This window comes from Hyla sarda, chromosome 2, assembly GCF_029499605.1.
Source record: "Hyla sarda isolate aHylSar1 chromosome 2, aHylSar1.hap1, whole genome shotgun sequence".
In the NCBI taxonomy this organism is placed as follows: domain Eukaryota; kingdom Metazoa; phylum Chordata; class Amphibia; order Anura; family Hylidae; genus Hyla; species Hyla sarda.
In genome coordinates, this window is record NC_079190.1 from 132,106,109 (window position 1) to 132,132,830 (window position 26,722).

The window sequence follows — 26,722 nt, forward strand, 5'->3', positions numbered from 1 at the left end:
CTCGTCGTGTTTGTAGGAGAAAGAATGCAGAGTGGCATCCAAAGAACACCATACCTACAGTGAAGCATGGGGGTGGAAACATCATGCTTTGGGGCTGTTTTCTGCTAAGGGACCAGGACAACTGATCCGTGTAAAGAAAATAATGAATGGGGCCATATTTATTGAGATTTTGAGTGAAAACCTCCTTCCATCAGCAATGACATTGAAGATGAAACATGGCTGGGTCTTTCAGCATGACAATGATCCAAAACTCACCACCAGACAATGAATGAGTGGCTTCATTAGAAGCATTTCAAGGTGCTGGAGTGGCCTATCCAGTCTCCAAATCTTAACCACATAAAAAACTTCTGGAGGGAGTTGAAAGTCTGTGTTGCCCAGCAACAGCCACAAAACATCACTGCTCTAGAGGAGATCTGCATGGAGGACAAAATACCAGCAACAGTGTGTGAAAACCTTGTAAAGACTTACAGAAAACATTTGACATCTGTCATTGCAAACAAAGGGTAAATAAAGTATTGAGATTGACTTTTGTTATTGACCAAATACTTAATTTCCACCATCATTTGCAAATACGTTCTTTAAAAATCAGTCTTCATTATTATTAGGTATTAGGCTTTAGTATACACCCCAGGTATACTTCTTTTAATATTACACACATTATACTGTAGCGATGGGTACAGGCTATTTGAATTCATACTCGAGTGCAAGGAAATTATATATTCTCTACCATAGGTTTACCTCACAAAAGGAGGAGAAAACCATTTCTTGCCCAGAACCATATAGTCATTTTGTGCCACTCCCAAGGTAAACCAAGAATTAGAGGGGTAGTCTCATATGAAAAAAAAAAATGTATGGCACATTGAAAGTAAATGGCATACATTATTTAATTAATGGAGATTACACTCTTTTGCCCACAGGTTCCCTTCAGCACACGGCAGAGGCCATGTATTTTATGCATGCAGATTTCTCACTTTTTGTTTACGGAGTTATGACCAAGTATTATACAGCTTCCAATTCTCTTAACTGCTGACTTTATGGTCCACAGATGCCCATTCTCTGAATATCTGGGCATCTCTCTGATGAAACCCCCACTGTTCTGTGAATATGCAATAAATAATTCAGATGGTAATACACCTTTATAAAGCACCTTAGGCAAAACTTGTGCTTAAACTGGTACTCTGGTGAAAAACCTATTTTTTTTTCTAATCAACTAACTCCAGAAAGTTAAAACAGGTTTGTTAATGACCTCTATTAAATTAAATCATCCTTCCAGTACTTAAACAGCACCAGGCACACCATGCACCCCATTATCATTACTAAACACACAGTGCCCCCACTAACAGTGACAGGCACACAGTACACCCAATAGTAATGCCATACAAATAATGCACCAAAGCTGTTGCCTCATGAAATGCTTTGTACTCTGAAGAATTCAGCAATTAGCTCACTACAACTTTCATAAAACATGCAGTCAGAAAGCAGTACACACAATACAATGTGAATGCAGTTAATAAAATCTCTCAGCTAGCATATTTCAAACTCATAGCCTTTTACCAACAATCTATTGACATCCATGCCATTCTGAACTATAAGGAGACAGCAATTATGTGTATGGATGGTTGAAGGGAGGTTTACAGAATGTCCATGGGGGCTGAATGAGGCCCTCATGCTGCATTAATTTTGCTGAATATTTCCTGTACATAAAGTACCCTTTAACCAGGTATAAAAGTTCAAGACCTTCTTTCCATCTTTATGCAAGGCTACCACAAAGCACATGTGCAGAATCAAATTATGAATTTGGTATATGGCTCATACATGCAAAAGTATCAAGAACGAAATAAATGGATGTAAATGTTTTCAGCAACATGAAAAACTGCATAAATGTTCGACAGTCATAAAAATAGAAAAACATGTTTAAATATATGTCATTATGTTCCATTTATAGGCACACAGAGCCAGTTATAATAATAAATCCTGAATCCTCCTGTGTCTTTGTATCTTGATGGTGCATTCAGCATTGTTGCTTGTGAATTCTTTATTCCCATAATTCTTACATTACACACTGAGCTCTATGAACTCCAGCAGTGTGTCCGTATTATATTCTTCTCAGGAAATTATGTATGGCACAAGATTATATTAATAGCTGATTTAAGGTATGAAAGTGGGAAGGCTAGTATTTGTAAAGAACGGTAGAGGTCCACTTATATTATTGACGGGACAGAATTTTTTTTTGACAACCTTCTCAGGAAAGATTTTGTGTTGTAGTTTGACTTTGACTCGTATAAAAACGACAGAGTATGACTGTGTGTACAGGGCAAAGGGGAAAACAAGTGCACTCACTGCCATAGACACACATTGTAAAATAATATGGATGGTAAATAAAGCTTTTCTAAACCCCCGGATGGATTTGCTTGAAAGCACAATCGTATATTTCCAGCATGTGCTCCACATCTTCCAAACTGATCTGTTAATTGTAAATTATTTTTACACCTTCTGTGTTTGTACACTCAGCAGCAAGGGGCACCAAGGTAATAATATTGACTTTATAAGTCCTTTTTTATATAAAACCTTATCAGCAGAACAAAAAGCAGGATGACTATTGATAAAGCCATATTTTGTCACAGGGTAAAGCATATTATATGACTTCTCCGGTAATGGTTTTCAATGCAATTTATTCCAAAGTAGAAACATGAAACCTTGCTAAATTCCCAGACAAGACTTCCAGTTAAGCTATGGCCTACATTTATTTCTCCCCTGAAAGGAACTTTATTCTTTACTCACAATGATGTCCTAGTGGATTAAGCAAACTCTTTTTTGCATATATAGTCTGTTTTTAAAGCAAACAAACTACTAAAGTTTCAAGTGTTATGGTCTATATTGCAATTATGAATTATGGAAAAGTCCTCCAATGGCTCTGTAACATACAGGGGAGGTAAAACCTGGAGTTTATGCTAACAACAGTATTAAAGAAATTATGAGAACAATGGGGGAGATTTATCAAAATCTGTGCAGAGCAAAACTTGCCCAGTTGTCCATAGCAACCAATCAGATTGCTTCTTTCATTTTTTACAGGCCTTCATAAAAATGAAGTGGTAAGGAAGAAAAAAAACCTTTTCAAAGGGCGCTCCTGTTGTCCTGGTGAGATGAAGATGAAAAGTCCGAGGCAGAAGTATTTTGCAAGATATAGCTTCTTTATTGGTGTAGAATCATAGCAAGCAGGGATACAGGCTAGATAACGCGTTTCGGGGGACAGCTTCACTGATCTGAAGAAGGGGGCGCTGTCCCCCGAAACGCGTTATCTAGCCTGTATTCCTGCTTGCTATGATTCTACACCAATAAAGAAGCTATATCTTGCAAAATACTTCTGCCTCGGACTTTTCATCTTCATCTCACCAGGACAACAGCAGCGCCCTTTGAAAAGTTTTTTTTTTTTTTTTTTTTTTTTCTTCCTTACCACTGCATATCTATCCAGGACAGGCTAGTCCTGTCCTGTACCCTGGGCTTAGCAGCTGTATCCGGTGGACTATTATCCATACTACTAACCCCACTGTGGGTCTACATGCGAGTTTGTTGCTCGCTCAAGGTGAGCACCCATCATCTACTCTTCGACTAACCCCTCCCACCTGTCATCAACGGTATCACACTAGGCGCCTTTCCGTCGGTCTTTCCTTCTTTTGCTCTTTTCAGATTTCATAAAAATGAAAGAAGCAAGCTGATTGGTTGCTATGGGCAACTGGGCAAGTTTTCCTCTGCACAGGTTTTAATAAATCTCCCCCAATATCTACAAATATTTACTTTCCTCAGATCTTACAGATTTAGTTAATTTAATGTGGCACTACTGAACAAAATATACTGAAATAAAATAGCCATCTAGATTTCTACTAGGATTCCCTAAAATACTGACAGCTCCAGAATCTGTATTACAAGTGGGGAAAGTGTATATCTGTTAATTAACTGTGGACTGACATTTAGAGTAGCCTGCAAACAGACTCATATTGTTCACTAACATTCAGAGCACTGTCTGGGCTGTATGGACATTATTACCATGTGGTGACCATGTAAGCCAAGAAACTCAACAAGGGGCTGCTGAATGGCTCAAGATGGCTGATGTCACTTGAAACTAAAAAATACAACATCTCACTATATATGTAAATTTTGATAAAAATTAAGACTGGAACCTACATAAGTGCATCATTTTTTTTTTATTGAACCCACAACCGTCTGGAGCCCAGTAAGGATATTAATTTTATATAATGCATTCTGGGCAATGTAAAAACATCTGAGGAAAAAAAAAAAGACTATAAATGCTGTAAGTACCTTGATATAGCACATTTTAGGTGGGATTCAAAGTAGTGGAATACATGCAAAAGAGTTTTCATATTAACTTGGGAAAACGTCTCCTGAATTGGCTATGATTGGCGTAACATGTAAAAGGCACAATACTAGTCGTGTGTTAAGGAAGCCAAGCAATTATTTCACTGTAAGTATATTGACATACTTACAGTGTTACATATAAAGCAGATGCATTTTAATCAGCTATCTTATAACACATTCTTTAGTTTAATGGGCACTTTCATTAAAACTAATTTTTGCTATTGCACTCCTTATGGTAAATAAAAAATATTTCTAATATACTTTGTTTAAAAAACAATGAAGTTTTCTATGTTTTATTTGTGCTTAAAAAAGCTCAAGAGCACATTTCCCCCATCTTATACACAGATATAGGACCGAAGTCCAAACACAGGAAGTGCAGCCTGGAGTGCTGAGGGGGGGGGGGGGGTGGGGGGGGGTGTCCAGCCTCATCCAATCATAGCTCCTCTCACACTTCCTCTCAAACTGCCATATGCTGTTTGTTGGACACCCCCCCCCCTCCCAGCACTCCAGGCTGCACTTCCTGTGTTTTGACCTGGTCCTAAGTCTGTGTATAAGATGAGGGGAAAATGTGCTCTTGAGCTTTTTTTAAGCACAAATAAAACATATAAAACTTCATTTTATTTAAACAAAGTATATTAGAAATAATTTTTATTAACCATGAGGAGTGCAATAGCAAAAATTAGTTTTAATGAGAGTTACCATTTAAGGCCAAGTATCTGTCAACATGATACATGTAACTAAGGACTCGTTCACATTAACGTCAGTCCTTGGTAATTCATGCCCATTCTCAAATAGGTTCAAACCTTTTGCAAATGGCTGTAAATAGATACCATTGATGTCAATGGGATTTTTTTTAAAGTCCTTTTGCACTTGTTTGTTTCCTATTTTGTTGTTTTTAGCGGAGAAAAGATGTGGCATGCAGTATTTTTTTTTAACCGATTAGAAACGGATATATGAAATTTAACATTCAACGGCAAACGGATGAGCCTGTAATGTCACCTGTTTTTTTAAATCCATTTTTGATCCAGTTATTAGATCTGAGCATGTTCAGAAGAGATGTGAGCAACAAATAAAGGATACAAACGGATTAAAAACTGATGCAACAAGATGCCACTTAATGGCATCCCTTTGCATCCATTTGTTAGTATGGTCCATTTAGCAGCAATGATGGGAGAATAGCGGGACGGGAAAGAACGGCCATGTGAACCTAGCCTTAATATAGTACATTTACAGCAACCATGTATCTAATCAAAAACGAGGCATAGACCACATACAACTACTGAAAAAAAGCCCTTCCTTTATATTTTCATTCCTTTTGAATACACTTGTGCCTTTGACTTTAAAACTGTAGTGGCAATTTTAGAAAAAAAAACTGCCAAGTGGTAGCCCAGCCTTAGGATGTATACATGGGTTTTTAGAGGTTCTTAACTTTATAGCACATGAACATTGTTTGGTGTCATTTCTGAGATATGTGTGTATAGTGGATGAGGACAGAATCAAATAATGATTCAGTGTTGAAGAAATACTGTAATCACAGAATCCCCTTGTAAGGCTCTTTTACACTGCCGTTTGAACACTGCAGTGCAACACACGACGGGAAACAGGGATGAATAGTGGGAGAAAAAATACATCATGCAATGTCTTTTTCTCCCAATACTCCTGTTAAAAGAAAATGGAGCTGACTGATCCCATAATAGTAAATGGGATCTGATGGGACCTGTTGTTGCCCGTTGTGTCCCGTAATGGACATTAATGGCATATTTTTAAAAAAATATAAAAAAGTGTGAAAGGGGCCTAAGAAGCCTTTTTGAAACCGACCACCAAATCAGCCCATCACATCATGATTGTATTGTGCCATCTGTGGCATATGTACTTTGGTATAATGTCAGAACGGTTTGTAGTGAAAGGAGTACTCTAGAGATTTTTTTTTTATTTCTTAAACTTTGTGATATAACTTTATTACTATTTTGTATACACTTTTATTATCAACAAATAACACTTACTCTGCTAGAGACTGCCAACAAAGCAGCACAACCGACAGAGAGGCTCCAATGTATTGTATATTCTAATAGGACAGACCTTCCATTGCTAGTGCTGTGTTTAAAGCAGCACCAGAAATGAGTAACTGTGCCAGTGTTCTGAAGATCTGTGCTCCCTAAGGAATCCTATGTCGACCCCAACCAGCAGCTTTCCTAACAGTTCCAAAGTTAAGTGTGTGACGGCTTTATTTGGCTTTCTCAGCAGTGAAGGCAGCTCCTCCTAGCAACCTTGAATGGGAGCATGAATCTCAAGGCTAGGTTCAGACTACGGAATTTCCGCCTACAATTCCGCTTTGAAACTGCAGGCGGAAATTCCGCTTGCTAAAATGTATAGTGTAGTGGATGGGTTTCCGTTCACAAATTCACACTTTGGAATTTGTGAACAGAAAATCCACTTTAAAATTTCCGCCTGAAGAATGGCGGTGTACTTTCTTCAGGCGAAAATCCGTGTGTAACACATTGCAGTCTATTGGAGACTGCGGTGTCCGCGCGGTCCTAGCGCCAACTGATTCAGTCAGCGCTGGCCGCATTCGGAATCTCCGGGCGGAAATTTTCTGCCTGGAGATTCCGTAGTCTGAACCTAGCCTTATTGTCTGCAGATCCTCCCAGCAGCAAGGGGAGCATAGATCTTCACTGTCCCACAGCTGTGTATCCAAGCATAATATGTGTGATACTACCTACAGCCTATTATGTGTGATACTGGCTATAGAACTGTGCATCTAAGAATATTAGGTGTGATACTAAGTGTGATATAAGCAGTATATCTTAGCGTAGCAGGTCAGTTTTAAAGGATTATTCAAGTTTTATTCTTAACCCTTTAATGACCCGGGGACTTTCCATTTTTGTATTTTCGTTTTTCCTCCTTGCATAAAAAAATCATAACTCTTTAAATTTTGCACCTAAAAATCCATATGATGGCTTATTTTTTGCGCCACCAATTCTCATTTTTAATGACATCAGTCATTTTACCCAAAAATCTACGGCGAAACGGAAAAAAAATCACTGAGACAAAATTGAAAAAAACCCACCGTTGTGTAACTTTTGGGGGCTTCCGTTTCTACGTAGTGCATTTTTCGGTAAAAATTACACCTTATCTTTATTCTGTAGGTCCATACAATTAAAATGATACCCTACTTATATAGGTTTGATTTTGTCGTACTTCTGAAAAAAATCATAACTACATGCAGGAAAATTAATATGTTTAAAATTGTCATCTTCTGACCACTATAACTTTTTTATTTTTCCGTGTATGGGGCGATATGAGGGCTCATTTATTGCGCCGTGATCTGAAGTTTTTAGCGGTACCATTTTTGCATTGATAGGACTTATTGATCGTTATGATATAAAAAGTGACCAAAAATGCACTATTTTGGACTTTGGAATTTTTTTGAGCGTACGCCATTGACCGTGCGGTTTAATTAACAATATATTTTTATAATTCGGACATTTCCGCACCCGGCAATACCATATATGTTTATTTTTATTTACACTGTGTTTTTTTTTTATGGGAAAAGGGGGTGATTCAAAGTTTTAATAGGGGAGGGGTTAAATGATCTTTATTCACTTATTTTTTTCCACTTTTTTTTTGCAGTGCTATAGCTCCCATAGGGACCTATAACACTGCACACACTGATCTTTATCATTGATCACTTGTTTCTCATTGGAAACCAGTGATCGATGATTCTGCCACTTGACTGCTCATGCCTGGATCTCAGGCACTGAGCAGTCATTCGGCGATCGGACAGCGAGGAGGCAGGTAGGGATCCTCCGGCTGTCTTGTAAGCTTTTCGGGATGCCGTGATTTCGCCGCGGCTATCCCAGACAGCTCCTTGAGCTAACCGGCATGCTTTCACTTTAGACGCGGCGTTCAACTTTGAACGCCATGTATAAAGGGTTAATAGCGCGTGGCCCCGCGTTATGGATCGGGAGCGGACTCATGAAGGGGTACTCCGGTGAAAAACATTTTTTTTTTTTTTTTTTAAATCAACTGGTGCAAGAAAGTTACAGATTTGCAAATTACTTCTATTAAAAAATCTTAATCCTTCCTGTACTTATTAGCTGCTGAATACTACAGAGGAAATTCTTTTCCGTTTGAAACACAGAGCTGTCTGCTGACATCATGAACACAGTGCTCTCTGCTGACATCTCTGTCCATTTTTAGGAACTGTCCAGAACAGCATATGTTTGCTATGGGGATTTCCTTTTACCCTGGACAGTTCCTAAAATGGACAGAGATGTCAGCAGAGAGCACTGTGCTCATGATGTCAGCAGACAGCTCTGTGTTTCAAACGGAAAATAATTTCCACTGTAGTATTCAGCAGCTAATAAGTACAGGAAGGATTAAGATTTTTTTTAATAGAAGTCATTTACAAATCTGTTTAACTTTCTGGCACCAGTCGATAAAAAAAAAAAAAAAAATCCCACCAGAGTACCCTTTTAACTTCTAAGCATCATGCCCTTGCAGCAACATTATGTAGTTATTACATTTACATGTTTTAACTCCTAGGGGTGGATTGTCCACTTTTTTCTATTTCTAGGTTGGTCCCTCCAGGTTAAGCATTGCTCTTCAGGATGGATCTCAAGCCTTTCCTGTGATCCTGTTAAGCTTGAGACAACAGCTGATCACAGGGGACTTGCATTTTTCTTTTATTTCCTGACAAGCTGGCCCAGTGAGGACATGTGCTGTTCAGCTGGACATGCTGTCGTGCCTGGGTTTAATGTGTCCCCAAACATTGCAGAATGCTGAGGTTCACATGACTCAGGCACCCCCAAGCTGCTATGGAAACTGAAGGTGAGGATCATAACAGCTAGGGATCACCAGGTAAGAGGCACTCTTCCCATGCAGTGGTCTTGATTTGACCACAGCATGTGAAGGGTTGAACTACGTGGAGTGGGAGTTTCTCTACTCCTGGTAGTTACAGCAGGAGCCAAGCCATCATATTGATTGCCAATCTTTTCTATCCCTGCATGGGACAGCCGGGCTGTCTTATTCTAGTCCTGCTGTGAAAATGCATATCAGTGTCCACTGAGAGATTAAAAAGAGCTCATGTGTCAAGTAGCTGAAAATATATCTGTCTCCCATAGGAGGAGAGCAATGTGTTTGGAATGCAGCAGTCCAACAAAGCTGTAGTATGTGGCTACTTTGGCCAATATTAACAAATTGCCATCACTGGGAAAATAAGAGTCAATAAGGTAAAACAAATAACTAGATTTTCCCCCCCATTCGAGACCTAGGGGGAGATTTATCAAAACCAGTGTAGAGGAAGTGTGGTGCAGTTGCCCATAGCAACCAGATTGCTTGTTTCATTTTTCACAAGCCTCTCAAAATGAAAGACGCAAGCTGATTGGTTGCTACAGGCAACTGGGCAACTTTTCCTCCGGACAGGTTTTGATAAATCTCACCCCTAGTTTTTCCAAGGCATGGGCTACATCCTGTTTGATATCTATTTAACTTATTTCCTTTGTCAAAATAACATGTACACTTAGTCTTAGGCTACAATTGAAGACTATATTACACAAAAGTAATATGTCTTTATTAAATAAGAGTTCAGTTTTGCTCCCTCATGGCTTTTATTCTTCATTGTTGCTATAACAAATACAACAATACAATTTTTCCATGTCTTTAGGAGGCATTTTTTTACTGTGTTAATCTGTTGCAATAGGCAAGATATCGGTTTGCTTAAAATAAATTGTGCCCTACAGATTTAGCATCCTCCAGAAAGAATGAATGGTCTTGTGATGACACAAAGTTATCTTAATTATTCTGAGGGCTCTGATAGGTGAACTGCAATGAGATGTGTGCCCGAGTGTTCATTATATGGCTAGGAAAGGTTTTCATTCTTAGGAAGAAAAAAAAAAAAAAACTAAAAACATTTTCAATTAAAGACAGCATGCAGATAGTAGTACCGTAACTCATACAAAAAGCATCAGCAAAATTACAGTATTCCTTACACAATGACTACTGATTCATTTGCATAAACTGGATTATTTGTGTTGCCTTAATTATATAAGTTTGTTTATTGAGTAACTTAGAACTAATGTATATCTTATAATAACCTTTAGAGTATTTTTTTCCCAAAGTTTTTATGTGCATATAAAATAACTGATTTACTGTGTTGCTCTTATTGCTTTTTTAAATGTAAATGGGAAAAAAGTGTAGATTACAATAAAAGAAGAACTACATACCACAAACATGATCCTGAAGTTATTCAGATCGGTAAAGAATTCCTCCACAGAAACCTTCTTTGCATCCAGAATATAAAATTCCATGACACTCTGATAGAGCTTCTCCATGTTTTCATACATTCGCGACAGCTTTTTGAATTGTTCTTTCGCACATACTGCAAAACTGTGAACTGCTGTTAAGGTAGATACTAACAGAAAACACAAAAATGGAGAAGAATCTTACCATATAATCAGCTTTGGCCGTTAGGACTCATTGACACTGCCATTCGGCTCCGTTGGGTGGAGCTCTGTTGGCAGTTCCATCAAGTTTAGTGGAGAAAAACTGTGCAAGCACTATTTTTTTCTCTGCAAAATTTCAGTAAAATTGCCGGATCACCGACGGGCCCCATGCAAGTGAATGGGGGCCATCGAGACCCGACAGTAGCCTTTTGTATCCGACCCATTTCAGGGTCCGTTAACCTTGGGAAATAAAAATAAAAAGAGCTGATCAGACCCTTAACGGATCGGATGCAAATGGCAATGCGAACCTTGCCTTAGTTTCACAAAAAAAAATAATTTGAAATACAGTATTTAGAAGATAACACAAATTGTTCCATAAATTGTTGTATAAAACTTTGTAACACATGTGCCTCTACATATTATCACAGTATATCTCAATCCAGCCAAATGGTATCATTCGTGGACAGACTCATACACATTTTATAGCCAAATAAAAAAAAGTTAACACTTCACTAAAAAAATTTAATTCTCTATGAATTTACCATTCAAGCAAATCACTATATACAAGATATTGGGCAGAAATCCAAAATGCTCCCGGCGAGGCACCAATGTAATATCACAAATTTTTATCAGTCAAATTACAGTCTATAGTAATTTATTACTTGTCATTTAAAATGCTCACGAGTGTATAAATAAACAGTAGGAGTAGCCTATGTAAGGTCTATGTCTAAACATATCTTACCATGAAATGTATGTCCAGTAAATTACTCAAAATGTGATTTCTCCATCATTCCTAAATTATGGCAGGTCAGAGCATCCCTATACCTCCCAATGATATGCCAACCTCTTCTGTACCTCCCAAAAAAGTGCTAAAGCAATAATAAAGCTTTGGTGGAATACATTAATCTTACCCATAATATGCATCAAGGTGCTGCACCAGGGGATCTCTTGTTACATTGGTGTCTTGCCAGGAGTATTTTGAAATTAATATCTTGTATATAGTGATTTGTATTCTGTGGTGAATTAAAAAGTATACACTGCTCAAAAAAATAAAGGGAACGCTAAGATAACACATACTAGATCTGAATGAATGAACTAATCATATGAAATACTTTCGTCTTTACATAGTTGAATGTGCTGACAACAAAATCACACAAAAATTATCAATGGAAATAAAATATATCAACCCATGGAGGTCTGGATATGGAGTCATACTCAAAATCAGAGTAGAAAACCACACTACAGGCTGATCCAACTTTGATGTAATGTCCTTAAAACAAGTCAATATGAGGCTCAGTAGTGTGTGTGACCTCCACGTGCCCGTATGACCTCCCTACAACACCTGGGCATGCTCCTGATGAGGTGGCGGATGGTCTCCTCTTGTGGGCTGTGCGGGTAGTAAAGAATGACGTCCCCTGCTGGCTCCTCTGCACGGCATCAAGGACATCACCTGCATCATTACCTGCAGCTGCCGCTGGTGACTGTTGTAAAGTGTCTGTGGCCGGGCTGCTGAACTTTAACAAGCAGCTGGCGCTGCGGCTACTCTTACCAGCGGCGGCTGCCGCAAATGAGGAGTGACGTCCCTGACGCCGCACAGAGGAGGGGGGGGGGGATTATGAGCAAGGGGGGAAAGGTGAGCGGGGGGGGGGGGGGTGATGAGGCAGAGAGGGGTAATGATGAGCAGGGGGGGATGATGAAACAGAGGGGGATAATGATGAGCAAGGGAGGAAATAATGAGCAGGGGGAATTATGAGCAAGGGGGGATAATGAGGCAGAAGGGGGGAATGATGCACTGGGGGGAATGATTAGGGGGGGGATTGATGAGCAGGGGGAATCCCAGGGGAAAGGAGGCACACAGGATCAGGGGGGGGGGTACAGGGGCTAATAAAAGGGGAGGAATGATGTGGCATGGGGGTTGGGGGACACCAAACTGAGGAGCAGGAGCAATCAACGTTGGGGGGAATGATGAGGCATTTAGTTCAGAGCTTCCAAGTATTTTTTCCCCTCAAATTTTCCTGTGAAAATGAGGGTTCATGCTATACGCTGATAAATACGGTACTTTATTTTTTATTATAAAACTACAGTGGTTAACCAATTATAAGTTGTGCTTGTCACAAAACTTTGTACCATTAAATTATCCTTGGTAAATTTGACTACCTTATAATTTACACACAAGTGCATGTCTCAATCATTAATAGTAACTTAAATAACATCTTAAGATACAACTGATCTTTGTATCTATTACAATACAAATTAAAACAAGGGGTACATCAGCTGTCATGTTTGTAATAAGCACCTTATTATTGAGCTGTCATTTGGTGGAGATGAGCTGCAGAAAAAAAAAATTCCTTCAGGTGCAGAGGAGCTAAAAATATCAGAATATTTCAGTAATTCTACTGAGACATTGCTTCAGTAATCAGAATACATGGGAATCAACCCCTTCTACATATAGCCCTCACGGGACAGAGTACTAGGACAATATCTACATTACATTTTATATAGGAAAGCTGTTGCTTTAGGGCTGATAATGCACTACTGTACACTGAAGCCTTTGCAGTTCACAATTGGTTTATACTGGGCATACATGAAAGACTATTCAGATAAAGAAGATATTATAAAAGAAAAAAAATCTAAGCTAAATACTGCATATTGTATAGGTTAGACCCATTAGGTAAAATTTAAAAAAAATTACTTCTAGGAGTTGAAGGAATTTTTACTGTTTCCTTCCAGTAACAGTCACACTTGTCTATGGGTTATGTCTTATATTGCAGCTCAGCTCTATAGATATAAATGGGGTTGAGCTAAAGTAAGAAGTCAGTTTTTGTCTAATCCTGGACATTATAGTATATTAATTAAGAAAAAAGAAAAAAAAACTGTCCAGAGGAACAATAAGATGATGCTGTTTTGCATGGATAGTATGTCAGCTTGTGTGGGGTACACGGTGGGGAAGATCCAAATGGCAAAAAAGAAAGAAAAGTTGGAACTACCTTATCCCCGGAGCAAGAAGCGGTACAGTCCTGGCAGCAGCTGTAGGTTCCCCGGTGGTGCTCAGCCTTTAGAGCAACAAGCCAGCAGATACACTTTGAAGAAAGGAACAGGCGGCAACTCTCCGGTGGGTGCAAGCAGATTCTTTTTATTCTTGTGATGTAATAAATTACTTCTTAAAATCGGGGGAGACACAACTTCAGACTTCATGCAGTGTGTACAGGTAACAACGTCGTTTCACACACCTACAGACCTCTGTAGAAGCACACAAGGTGTGTGAAGCGACATTGTTACCTGTACACACTGCATGAAGTCTGAAGTTGTGTCTCCCCCGATTTTAAGAAGTAATTTATTACATCACAAGAATAAAAGAATCTGCTTGCACCCACCGGAGAGTTGCCGCCTGTTCCTTTCTTCAAAGTGTACACGGTGGGGAAGGTTAGCTGTCATCTCATTCCAGGACAGGATTAAAATGAAAAGTAAAATTTCAATAATAAATCTGCAGGCAGATAACACAGGATCACACTAATGATAATAGGTAATGGGCACAGCTCATCTCTTCCTCTCCCCCATTGCTCACAATATTCTCATGTATAAGTCATTTTTAGGAGACTTTCTTTTATTCAGTTGACTGGTATATTGCAAATCTCTAAAGCTGTTGTAGCAGTTGATCAGGTGACTAGGCCACCCCTTATACACAGACCAAGAAAATAAAATATAACAAAACAATGTGATTAAAAATACATTTTAAATTAGTAAAACTTTTTTTTGTGCTAGTGATATTGTTTACTGGCAGAGAATCAATACAAGTAGAAATATTGGGTCAAAATGTTAGAGCCTTTCATAAACAGACTTTGCATACAAGTTAGGCTCTCTTCACATCTGCACTGCCAAGTATGTTATGAATTACAGAATAAAATATTTACACATAATCTCCACATTGCACAAACATTTATTAGCATTAAGCAATGAGTGCCTTTAAAGCTACCTTTGAGACTATTAATAAAGTGTGATGGCAGCAAGTCTTCTTGGTTATTTATGAATTATACCACAAGGTCCCATTCCCTTTGTAATAAATATGTGCTTTTAAAACTATTAATGCACTTTTCATGGCCATGAAATAAAAAATTAATTGATGAATTATGAATTATTTCAGTCTTGCAAGTTCATTTGCAATAGTTAGACTTCACTTTTAGCTTTAGATTGAACAATAAGTGATGTAACACTAGACACCCTTTCTGGCCTTTCCATTTACTACTTTGTCTGTTTGATAAATGAAAGGAAGTTAAGTCAAAAGTGCGCTGAAGTTTCCTTGACATTTTTTTTATTGGTTGCTTTTATTTGCCAAATCATGTTTGACAAGTTTCCATAATTCTGGCGATTGTTTATTACATTGCTTCTATCCTTCGGTTACATTAGGCATGAAGCCAGTCAAAAACGATACAGGGTCAATCACCAAACAAATAATTAAAACATTGGGGCTGGGTGACCAATATGCAATTCTATTTAAATGGGCACTGTCAGATACAAAAACTTTTGATATGTTGTACATCTTGGCAAAACATTAACCTTTCTCATATACGTCATAAGAAAATAGTATTTCCTTTTTATAGAAATCATGGCTTTGTCCAAGCTGAAGCACAGGCATGGACAAGGTCCAGGAATGAGGAGGCGTGGCTGGATGCGCTGGAGTACAGACACACCGTGTGAGAGCTCCTGCCGGGCCAGAGTTTTAACAGGCTCTTTACTGGTTATGGGAGGGAGACACTGCCACAAGAAGCATCCCCAGATATCTCAGCTGCTGGTGCATCCATTGGGTACAATTTTCTGCTTTCTCCACCTGAATCCTGCCAGCATTCTTGATCAGAACGCAGTGCGGCCTCCTCTGCAAGCTCCCACAGGGCCGCCCCACGTGACTGGAGCCTTCGGGATCTGCCCATCCTTCCCCACTGAATCACTAATGGCGGCACCCGCATCACAGTACGGAGCTGAGTCCACTCGGGCACCGACACGCTGACCAAGCTCACCTGCTGCTGCCCGGATCCTGCAGCCTGATACTGCTCCCCTGCTGCTGCTGAGAGACCACGCACCCCACCTGCCTCACTCAAACAGCCGGAGTTCCCGTCACTGGTACCTGCAGTGCAGCACAACAGCGCTACTGATCCTCAGTCTCCACCTGGCCCGCTGACTGTGAGTTGCTCTTCTCCTCTGATGACCTCCTTACCTGTTGTCTCATATGCAATGGCTGCCTCTGCATCCCCCTCTGCCTCTCTCGTGCAACCTCAACAATGTGCTCTCAGAGATGACATGCTGGGGGTGTGTATCCTGACTCTCCCCATTATTACATACCAGCCTGCTCCCCCTGCAGTAGATACTCCTCTGCTTGCCTCATCCCCTGCTCACTCATCTGAGATGTCCAATCATCCACTTACTGTATCTGATGTACATAACCGATCTGAAATATGGCACACGGTCACCAGACATGCTAAGCCTAAAATCCTGGCAATCAAGATACTTCATGATGGTCTCTCTGCATTTCCTACTAGACAGAATCACCCTCTTCCAGTTCCTCCAGCCAGAATGGTCAGCAGAAATTGACTGACACCTCCCTTTCTGATAGGGGCACACAAGAATCCTCCACTGACAATGACTTACCTGACTACTGAGGGGGAAAGCCCTCCGGCTAAGAAAAAAATATTTAAAAAGCCATTGAAACAACGCCCGATCAAGCACCCCAAATCTGTTCGCTCATCGTCTCATCCTCTGAGGACAATCTTACCCCAAATGGAGAATTGCCAACCCGATCCTCTCCCCCGATGACACCTCCTTCCTTGACAGTTCGGGCTGTATCATCTGTTGCTGTCTCAGACCACAGTTTGCCTACAGCTGAAATTGCGGTTAATATCCTAAAAAGTCATCCAGACCTCCAAGCATTACTAGCGCTACTTCCCATGAAATCTGATATGCTATCTATATCTAAACCAGAGAAAGTCATCACTGATAAATGGTAGCACACCCAGTATGATTAATTGAAAATGTTTATTGATACAAAAAATACATTAGAACATGCAATTGCACACAAGAAAGAAATTAAAAGCAATACAATCTCTGGCTTACTAAAGCCAGCACACAAATTAGAGGAGGGGCCATGAACCCCCTCTCCTACCTGACACCCGTCCTCAGTAATACAATGAACGACCTGAGTGTCGGGTCTGTAATGCAGAAAGCAATGATATCAATATGGGGTAGGTATCATAATAATAATATAGCCAACCATACAATAACTGACTGCAACATTGCACTGTGCTAGGTTACCACACAGACCAGACATCAAGGGCCAAATGAAGATGGAGGCGTAAAGGAGGACGATGTCAACAGTGGGTAATTTTCGAATTTCTGGCTAGTAGCTCTGACCTACGAACCATGCTGTGGTCACCGGGTCTCTTCTCTGTCTCTCGCCAGTCTAATCAGCTACCTCCTATCATGTCATCTATTCTTAAAGCACACTCATCCTACTTACAAAACGTATCCCTCTACTCCTCAGATGGCCCTCTCACTCCACTATTTGGTAGTAGATCCTTTCCTCCTGCACTCACTGCACTCACTTTCCTTTCTTACAGACCTACGGAGGGTATCACCTTTGCTTCCCTATTAATGCCCTCTGGTCTGAAACTCCTTTCAGACATTTTAGGTGACTCTCCTAGTTCCATTTTACACTTGTTCCACTATAAGACACCTGGCATCCCAACAATAAACTGTTCTGCAGAGCCATGGCTCTCAAATATAAACAATATAAGGAGCTGAAACATTGCGCAGAGAAGCCACAGCTGTGCAGAACGGATGATTGCAAGGGGTGGCAGATGTTGGCACCCCATGAACAAACTATTGATGGCCTGGCCATTGATAGGACATTATTAATTTTATTTGCTGTGTAACTGGAATGAGAGCTAGTTCCAATGGTGGTCATTAACCCCTTAAGGACCAGGCCATTTTATACCTTAAGGACCGGAGCGTTTTTTGCAATTCTGACCACTGTCACTTTAAACATTAATAACTCTGGAATGCTTTTAGTTATCATTCTGATTCCGAGATTGTTTTTTCGTGACATATTCTACTTTAACTTAGTGGTAAAATTTTATGGTAACTTGCATCCTTTCTTGGTGAAAAATCCCAAAATTTGATGAAAAAAATGAAAATTTTGCATTTTTCTAACTTTGAAGCTCTCTGCTTGTAAGGAAAATGGATATTCAAAATATATTTTTTTTGGGTTCACATATACAATATGTCTACTTTATGTTTGCATCATAAAATTTATGAGTTTTTACTTTTGGAAGACACCAGAGGGCTTCAAAGTTCAGTAGCAATTTTGAAATTTTTCACAAAATTTTCAAACTCACTATTTTTCAGGGACCAGTTCAGTTTTGAAGTGGATTTGAAGGGTCTTCATATTAGAAATACCCCATAAAAGACCCCATTATAAAAACTACACCCCCTAAAGTATTCAAAAAAACATTCAGTAAGTGTATTAACCCTTTAGGTGTTTCACAGGAATAGCAGCAAAGTGAAGGAGAAAATTCAAAATCTTCATTTTTTACACTCGCATGTTCTTGTAGACCCAATTTTTGAATTTTTGCAAGGGATAAAAAGGAGAAAATTTTTACTTGTATTTGAAACCCAATTTCTCTCGAGTAAGCACATACCTCATATGTCTATGTTAATTGTTCGGTGGGCGCAGTAGAGGGCTCAGAAGGGAAGGAGCGACAAATGGTTTTTGGGGGGCATGCCGCATTTAGGAAGCCCCTATGGTGCCAGGACAGCAAAAAAAAACACATGGCATACCATTTTGGAAACTAGACCCCTCAGGGAACGTAACAAGGGGTAAAGTGAACCTTAATACCCTACAGGTGATTCACGACTTTTGCATATGTAAAAAAAATATATATTTTTTTTACCTAAAATGCTTGGTTTCCCAAAAATTTTAAATTTTTTAAAAGGGTAATAGCAGAAAATACCCCCCAAAATTTGAAGCCCAATTTCTCCCGATACAGAAAACACCTCGCATGGGGGTGAAAAGTGCTCTGCTGGCGCACTACAGGTCTCAGAAGAGAAGGAGTCACATTTGGCTTTTTGAAAGCAAATTTTGCTCTGGGGGCATGCCGCATTTAGGAAGCCCCTATGGTGCCAGAACAGCAAAAAAAAAACACATGGCATACCATTTTGGAAACTAGACCCCTCGGGGAACGTAACAAGGGGTAACGTGAACCTTAATGCCCTACAGGTGTTTCACGACTTTTGCATATGTAAAAAAAAAAAATTTTTTTTTACCTAAAATGCTTGTTTTCCCAAAATGTTTACATTTTTAAAAAGGGTAATAGCGGAAAATACCCCCCAAAATTTGAAGCCCAATTTCTCCCGATTCAGAAAACACCCCATATGGGGGTGAAAAGTGCTCTGCTGGCGCACTACAGGTCTCAGAAGAGAAGGAGTAACATTTGGCTTTTTGAAAGCAAATTTTGCTCTGGGGGCATGCCGCATTTAGGAAGCCCCTATGGTGCCAGAACAGCAAAAAAAAAACACATGGCATACCATTTTGGAAACTAGACCCCTCAGGGAACGTAACAAGGGGTAATGTGAACCTTAATAGCCTACAGGTGTTTCACGACTTTTGCATATGTAAAAAAATATATATTTTTTTTACCTAAAATGCTTGGTTTCCCAAAATTTTTACAATTTTAAAAAGGGTAATAACAGAAAATACCCCCCAAAATTTGAATCCCAATTTCTCCCGATTCAGAAAACACCCCATATGGGTGTGAAAAGTGCTCTGCTGGCGCACTACAGGTCTCAGAAGAGAAGGAGTAACATTTGGCTTTTTGAAAGCGAATTTTGCTCTGGGGGCATGCCGCATTTAGGAAGCCCCTATGGTGCCAGGACAGCAAAAAAAAAAACACATGGCATACTATTTTGGAAAGTAGACCCCTCGGGGAACGTAACAAGGGGTAATTTGAACCTTAATACCCTACAGGTGTTTCACGACTTTTGCATATGTAAAAAAATATATATTTTTTTTACCTAAAATGCTTGTTTTCCCAAAAATTTTACATTTTTTAAAAGGGTAATAGCAGAAAATACCCCCCAAAATTTGAAGCCCAATTTCTCCCGAGTACGGCGATACCCCATATGTGGCCCTAAACTGTTGCCTTGAAATACGACAGGGCTCCAAAGTGAGAGCGCCATGCGCATTTGAGGCCTAAATTAGGGACTTGCATAGGGGTGGACATAGGGGTATTCTACGCCAGTGATTCCCAAACAGGGTGCCTCCAGCTGTTGTAAAACTCCCAGCATGCCTGGACAGTCAACGGCTATCTGGCAATACTGGGAGTAGTTGTTTTGCAACAGCTGGAGGCTCCGTTTTGGAAACAGTGGCGTACCAGACGTTTTTCATTTTTATTGGGGAGGGGGGTTGTATAGGGGTATGTGTATATGTAGTGTTTTTTACTTTTTATTTTATTTTGTGTTAGTGTAGTGTAGTGTTTTTAGGGTACAGTCGCACGGGCGGGGGTTCACAGTAGTTTCTCGCTGGCAGTTTGAGCTATGGCAGAAAATTTGACGCAGCTCAAACTTGCAGCCGGATACTTACTGTAATCCTCCGCCCATGTGAGTGTACCCTGTACGTTCACATTGGGGGGGGGGGGGAAATCAGTGCAAAACTACAACTCCCAGCATGTACGGTCTATCAGTGCATGCTGGGAGTTGTAGTTTTGCAACCGCTGGAGGCTCCGTTTTGGAAACAGTGGCGTACCAGACGTTTTTCATTTTTATTGGGGAGGGGAGGGGGGCTGTGTAGGGGTATGTGTATATGTAGTGTTTTTTACTTTTTATTTTATTGTGTGTTAGTGTAGTGTTTTTAGGGTACAGTCGCACGGGCGGGGGGTTCACAGTAGTTTCTCGCTGGCAGTTTGAGCTGCGGCAGAAATTTTGCCGCACCTCAAACTTGCAGCCGGATACTTACTGTAATCCTCCGCCCATGTGAGTGTACCCTGTACGTTCACATTGGGGGGGGAACATCCAGCTGTTGCAAAACTACAACTCCCAGCATGTACGGTCTATCAGTGCATGCTGGGAGTTGTAGTTTTGCAACAGCTGGAGGCACACTGGTTGTGAAACACCGAGTTTGGTAACAAACTCAGTGTTTTGCAACCAGTGTGCCTTCAGCTGTTGCAAAAGCTACAACCCCCAGCATGTACGGACAGCGGAAGGGCATGCTGGGTGTTGTAGTTATGCAACAGCTGGAGGCATACTACTTTGGCTGGGGATGCTGGGGATTGTAGTTATGCAACAGCTGGAGACACACTGGTTTGCTACTTAACTCAGTGTGCCTTCAGCTGTTGCAAAACTACAACTCTCAGCAGTCACCGACAGCCAACGGGCATGCTGGGAGTTGTAGTTATGCAACCACCAGATGCACCACTACAACTCCCAGCATGCACTTTAGCTGATTGTGCAAGCTGGGAGTTGTAGTTACACAACAGCTGAAGGTACACTTTTCCATAGAAAGCATGTGCCTCCAGCTGTTGCAAAACTACAAGTCCCAGCATGCCCATAAGGGCATGCTGGGAGTTGTGGTGGTCTGCCTCCTGCTGTTGCATAACTACAGCTCCCAGCATGCCCTTTTTGCATGCTGGGAGCTGTTGCTAAGCAACAGCAGGAGGCTGTCACTCACCTCCAACGATCCTCGCTGCACCAGGTCAGTCCCTCGTCGTCTCCGCCGCCGCCGCTGCTCCTGGGGCCCCGATCCCAACAGGGGCGCCGGGGATCGGGGTCCCCAGCACCCGGGGTGCACGTCCCGCACCCGCTCACGTCCTCCGGAAGAGGGGCGGAGCGGGTTGCGGGAGTGACACCCGCAGCAGGCGCCCTGATTGGTCGGCCGGTAATCCGGCCGACAAATCAGGGCGATCGTGAGGTGGCACCAGTGCCACCTCACCCCTGCTGGCTCTGGCTGTTCGGGGCCGTCGGAGACGGCCCCGAACAGCCTGTAATTCCGGGTCCCCGGGTCACTGGAGACCCGATTGACCCGGAATCCGCCGCAGATCGCTGGACTGAATTGTCCAGCGATCTGCGGCCATCGCCGACATGGGGGGTCATAATGACCCCCCTGGGCGATATGCCCCGATGCCTGCTGAACGATTTCAGCAGGCATCGGGGACCGGCTCCGCTCCAGATGGTTGCGGGGGGCCGGTAAAACACATGACGTTCTCATACGTCATGTGTCCATAAGGACTCGGAAATGGAGACGTATGAGAACGTCATGTGTCCTTAAGGGGTTAAACCATCTAAATATTTCAGTAAATGGAGACTACAGCATCTAGACAATTAGCTACTGAACATTGGTTACTACCAGTATCAGATTGTGCACCTTTTTTAGACTTCCGTCCAGGAGTGGACTGACCGGTACGACAGACCCCCCAACACCCAGCAACACCTCCCCAACACTCACTGTACTGATGCACGGCTCCACTAATGTTCTGCAGACTAGCAAAACTTTTTCAGAGGGCGCAGGGTTTGGTTAATGACCAATATGGCAGTAGTAGGAGCTTATGAAGCAGGAGGAGGAGATTCTATCAGCCACCCTGCACAGAATGAGAGTCCGCTTTACTGAAGGAGGAAGCACCACCTCCCCAGACCCGTCCTGAAGATACAGGGAAGTAGCTGTTTACTTCTCTCATGAGGGGAATGTAAGGCAGGGGGTTGGGTCGCCCACAACACTATCCTTGGGGGCAGGGGAGGTTGGGTGACAGCAGAAAGTGATGCCTAGCCTGTATGTATGTATGTATGTATGTATGTGTGTGTGTGTGTGTGTGTGTGTGTGTGTGTGTGTGTGTGTGTGTACGGTGGTTGTCAGTTTTCCTTATATCTCTTCTTGTGCTGATCCCAAGTTTATTACAGTCCAGGAGAGTTAACCCTCTCACTGTTTCTGTGCAGATAATGTAGTTCTTTTCTTTTTGAATTTCGTTTCTGTCTGACCACAGTGCTCTCTGCTGACACCTCTGTCCATTTTAGGAACTGTCCAGAGCAGGAGCAAATACCTATAGCAAACCTATCCTGCTCTGGAGAGTTCCTGAAATGGACAGAGGTGTCAGCAGAGAGCACTGTGGTCAGACAGTAAGGAATTTCAAAAAGAAAATAACTTCATGTGGAGCATATAGCAGCTGATAAGTACTGGAAGGATTACGATTTCTAAAAACTAAGTGGTGGCCAGAGGTGGGCCTAATTACTAAATGGATTCACAGAGGGGGCCCAATACTATATGGGACACTAATTGGGAGCTTTTACTTTGGGGCAACACTTGGAGAGTTTGTATAGAGGCGAGGATTGTGCTGGAGTGAGGAGCCTACAATATTTGTCTGTCAGATTCTGCTTAGGCAGTCGTGAGGGTAAGGAGGGTGTCATTAGGTCCCTTGTCAATGACGCAGGGTTAAACGGAAACTGACATCCTATATGCTGGGTTATAATGCAGGTGAACATCATTAAAGAGGGATTACTTACATAATTATGTTCAGCAGAAAAAAGTCTGAATTCACAGCTGGATATTTAGGCCTGCCTCCCCACATCACTGGCTAAGAACCCAAAGGCAGGCAGGCTATCCTGGCAAGGGTGTTGGCATCTGAATGTGAACAAATACAGGCTCTGGACTGTTATGGGGGTTGATCTGGACCTCTGAAGTGCAATCGCAGGGTCCCAATTAGCTAAGATGGTGGAGGTCTCTTACTCTCCTCTGTGCCATCCAACTGTGGTGCCTCAAATAATTTTTTTTGTCTTTACCATGAGAGCACTCCTTTTGCCACAAAATATTGCAAAATACAATTGGTCCCACATAAAACAAACCCTTATATGGCCTTGTAGGTGGAAAATTGAAGGTGTTGTGGCTATTAAAAGATGAGGAGGAAAAATGAAACAGTGTTGTGTCCTTAAGAGGTTAATTACGACTTGAGTGCTTGTGAGGGGCTCATGTTCTATTTTTACCTAAAAAAGTCTAGAGCCACCTCTTGAAGCCACGGCCATATAACGCTTTGAGCTCCACCAAAGTCTACAACTTGGTGAGAATTGGCCTCACCATCACAAGTCGGATGCCTGGCGTCAACATGCAGGGTGCCGGCCCCATGAGTTGTCAGTCCACCCCTGCTTTTATCAGGGGTGTAGCTAGAGTCTTGTGGGCCCCAAGGCAAATTTTGAACCTGTTCCCTCCCATACAGGTATAATATCATTATATAACATTAATTCTCATCTCTCACAGACAACGTTAAGTGTGGAGGATTTGACGATCCATTGTCCTGATTCGGTAAGCTAGCGGCCGCAACACAACACCCCACTAAACTAATTTCCTCTATGTTAAAACATCTCTCTTCCCCGGCTGCCCTTCCCCTGCCCCTTTTTTCTTTTAAAGTGTGAGACAGATCTCAGGATGCAACTCACCCCCCCCCCCATGCAATAAAAATTTGCACTACCCCCCACAAACTTTTCCAACGTTTACATATTAAAAAAGAAAAATGCATACAAGGGCCTCAGTTGTTGGTACAAAACTCCAGATATCACCTCTTATTATTTACCAGCAAACTCTGAATATTGCTGGAGATGCCTAAAATGTAGGGGTACATACTTCAACATCTGTTGTTCCTGTCCCTTAGCCCAAAAGTGGTGGAATGACATTTTCCAGACAAGCACTCTATATGCCATTCTTCTATCCCTTGCTTGCCTGATATAGCCCTTCTCTCTGTTACTATTTTTCCCTCTAACCTCCGAATCCATCCTCTCTTCCACCAGCACTGGACTGCCAAAGTGGATTAGATAGAAAGTCTGGAAGAAATTTCACATTGTGAATCACGCTCAAGAATGTATTAAAGGAGTAGTCCAGTGCTGAAAAACGTATCCCCTATCCTAAGGATAGAGGATAAGTTTCAGATCGCGGGATGTCCGACCGCTGGGGCCCCCCCTGTGATCTCCCGTACGGGGCCCCCGGCATCCCGCAAGAAGGAGGCGTGTTAGCCACCGAACGAAGTGGCGGCTGACACGCCCCCTCAATACAACTCTATAGCAGAGCTGGAGATTGCCGAAGGCAGCACTCCGGCTGGAAGCCGTGGAGGAGGTTAAGGAAGATTGCTTGATAGTCCTACCTGTATTTTATGACTTTTACCTCTATCCTTTTATATCTTATTATACATATCTCATAACCACTTCCTCTGACAGACACAAACAAACCCTCTATCTATAGATCCACCACTACCTACCTACTGTTACCAAATGTTTTGTTTATGCTCTCCTCTATATTCCCCCCACCCTACAGATTGGGGATTATCATATTGTTCTTTTCCCAGCCAGATGTTCTACAACCACAATGTAATTACAAAAGTTTTGTTATTCAATTGTTTATATGCTACCAGTTTGTAACTGCCTGAATGCAAATTCTCCTCACCAATGTTTGTTTCAATGTTTTTGAAACAAAATAAAAAAACATATTCTAACCAGTAGCCATTACAACCCTTGTTTAGATGGTTCTCTGAACATATCTGCTCTTTTTAGACAGATAAGGGCTCTATTCAACTGATTAAACATAAAAGGGAAACCCATGCTAGCAATACCAGGGTAATGATATTTATGGGTCTTGTCTGTATTGATTCCATACCTGAAGTGGAAGATCGTCATGCTCCTGCTGCAGAAGGAAAATGCAATCTTTGTTAGAATGTAGACGCTAGGACTACTCGGTCTTAATGAACGGCGCAACATGGACACTTCATAAATGGGATGCTACAATGCCAATAAATATCTACTTAGTGAGCCTTATAAGTCATCCCTTACATGTTGTGATACATTGGTCTGTTTCTATGATAATCTATCCACAGAGGGCATTAGAGTTGGCACCACTGCTCCTCTGTCAATGGATATAGTCCTCGATAAACGGACTACACTTCAAATGGCTATTGTACCCTGTTCATCAGACAGTAAATGTGTAGAAACTCACAGAAAAAAATTTGAACAGCACATGGAAAAATTTTGTATACTTGTATCTATTTCAATAAAGTTGTTATACGAAAGGGAGGAATGTGGGTGACAAAGGACTAGGTAAATAACCAGCATGCTGTGACACGGCTGCAGTCTATGTAATCCACACCTTCCCATGACATTTTTCTCCTGAATAAATAAAATATTGAACTTAACCCGATAACGACCACGGACGAGTATAGACGTCCAGGTTGGCGGGCGTTCCCGCACCTGGACGTCTATACTCGTCCATTCTTCTCTTGGGTGCTGCCCAGTGCACCCACGAGATCGCGGCAGGGACTCGGCTGTATCACACAGCCGGGACCCTGCTGCACTGCCAGGACCGAAGTAAACTTCGGTCCCGGCAGTTTTAACCCTTACAGCCGCGGTCGGAAGTGACCGCGCGCTGTAAGGAGTTCTGACAGAGGGAGGGGGCTCCCTCTGTCTCCTCTGCAGCACCCCGCAGCGCGATCGCGGGGTGCTGCTGCATACCTGGGCAGCCGGGGGTCCTACAAAGACCCCCAGGTCTGCCCTGGGTATTGCCTGTAGGACGTGCCAGAGGCACGTCCTAATATGCTGCCTGCTAGTGAAAACTGGCAGGCAGCATATAACTGCAATGCTTTGGAATACTAAGTATTCCAAAGCATTAAAAAGTGTAAAAATAAATAAATAAATAAAATAAAAGTGTAAAAATGTAATAAAAGTGTAAAAAAAAATATATAAATTATATATATATATATATATATATATATATTAAAAATACATTTATTAAATAATCTAATTTAAAAAAAAATGCATAATGTGTAGGATCGCATTGGCGGACATCCCCAGCATGTAATATGCTGCGGATGTCCACCATGTGATCCTACACATTATGCAGCAGT

General features: G+C 41.5%; 1 protein-coding gene across 1 annotated transcript in view; it reads right to left on the minus strand.

Moving 5' to 3' along the window:
* Positions 1 to 26,722, minus strand: part of DIAPH3 (diaphanous related formin 3) — an 882,879-nt gene that overhangs the window by 306,987 nt on the left and 549,170 nt on the right. The window contains exon 24 of the mRNA XM_056555485.1: positions 10,599 to 10,762. Coding sequence (XP_056411460.1) covers positions 10,599 to 10,762 — 164 coding nt within the window. The remainder of the gene's footprint in view (positions 1 to 10,598; positions 10,763 to 26,722) is intronic.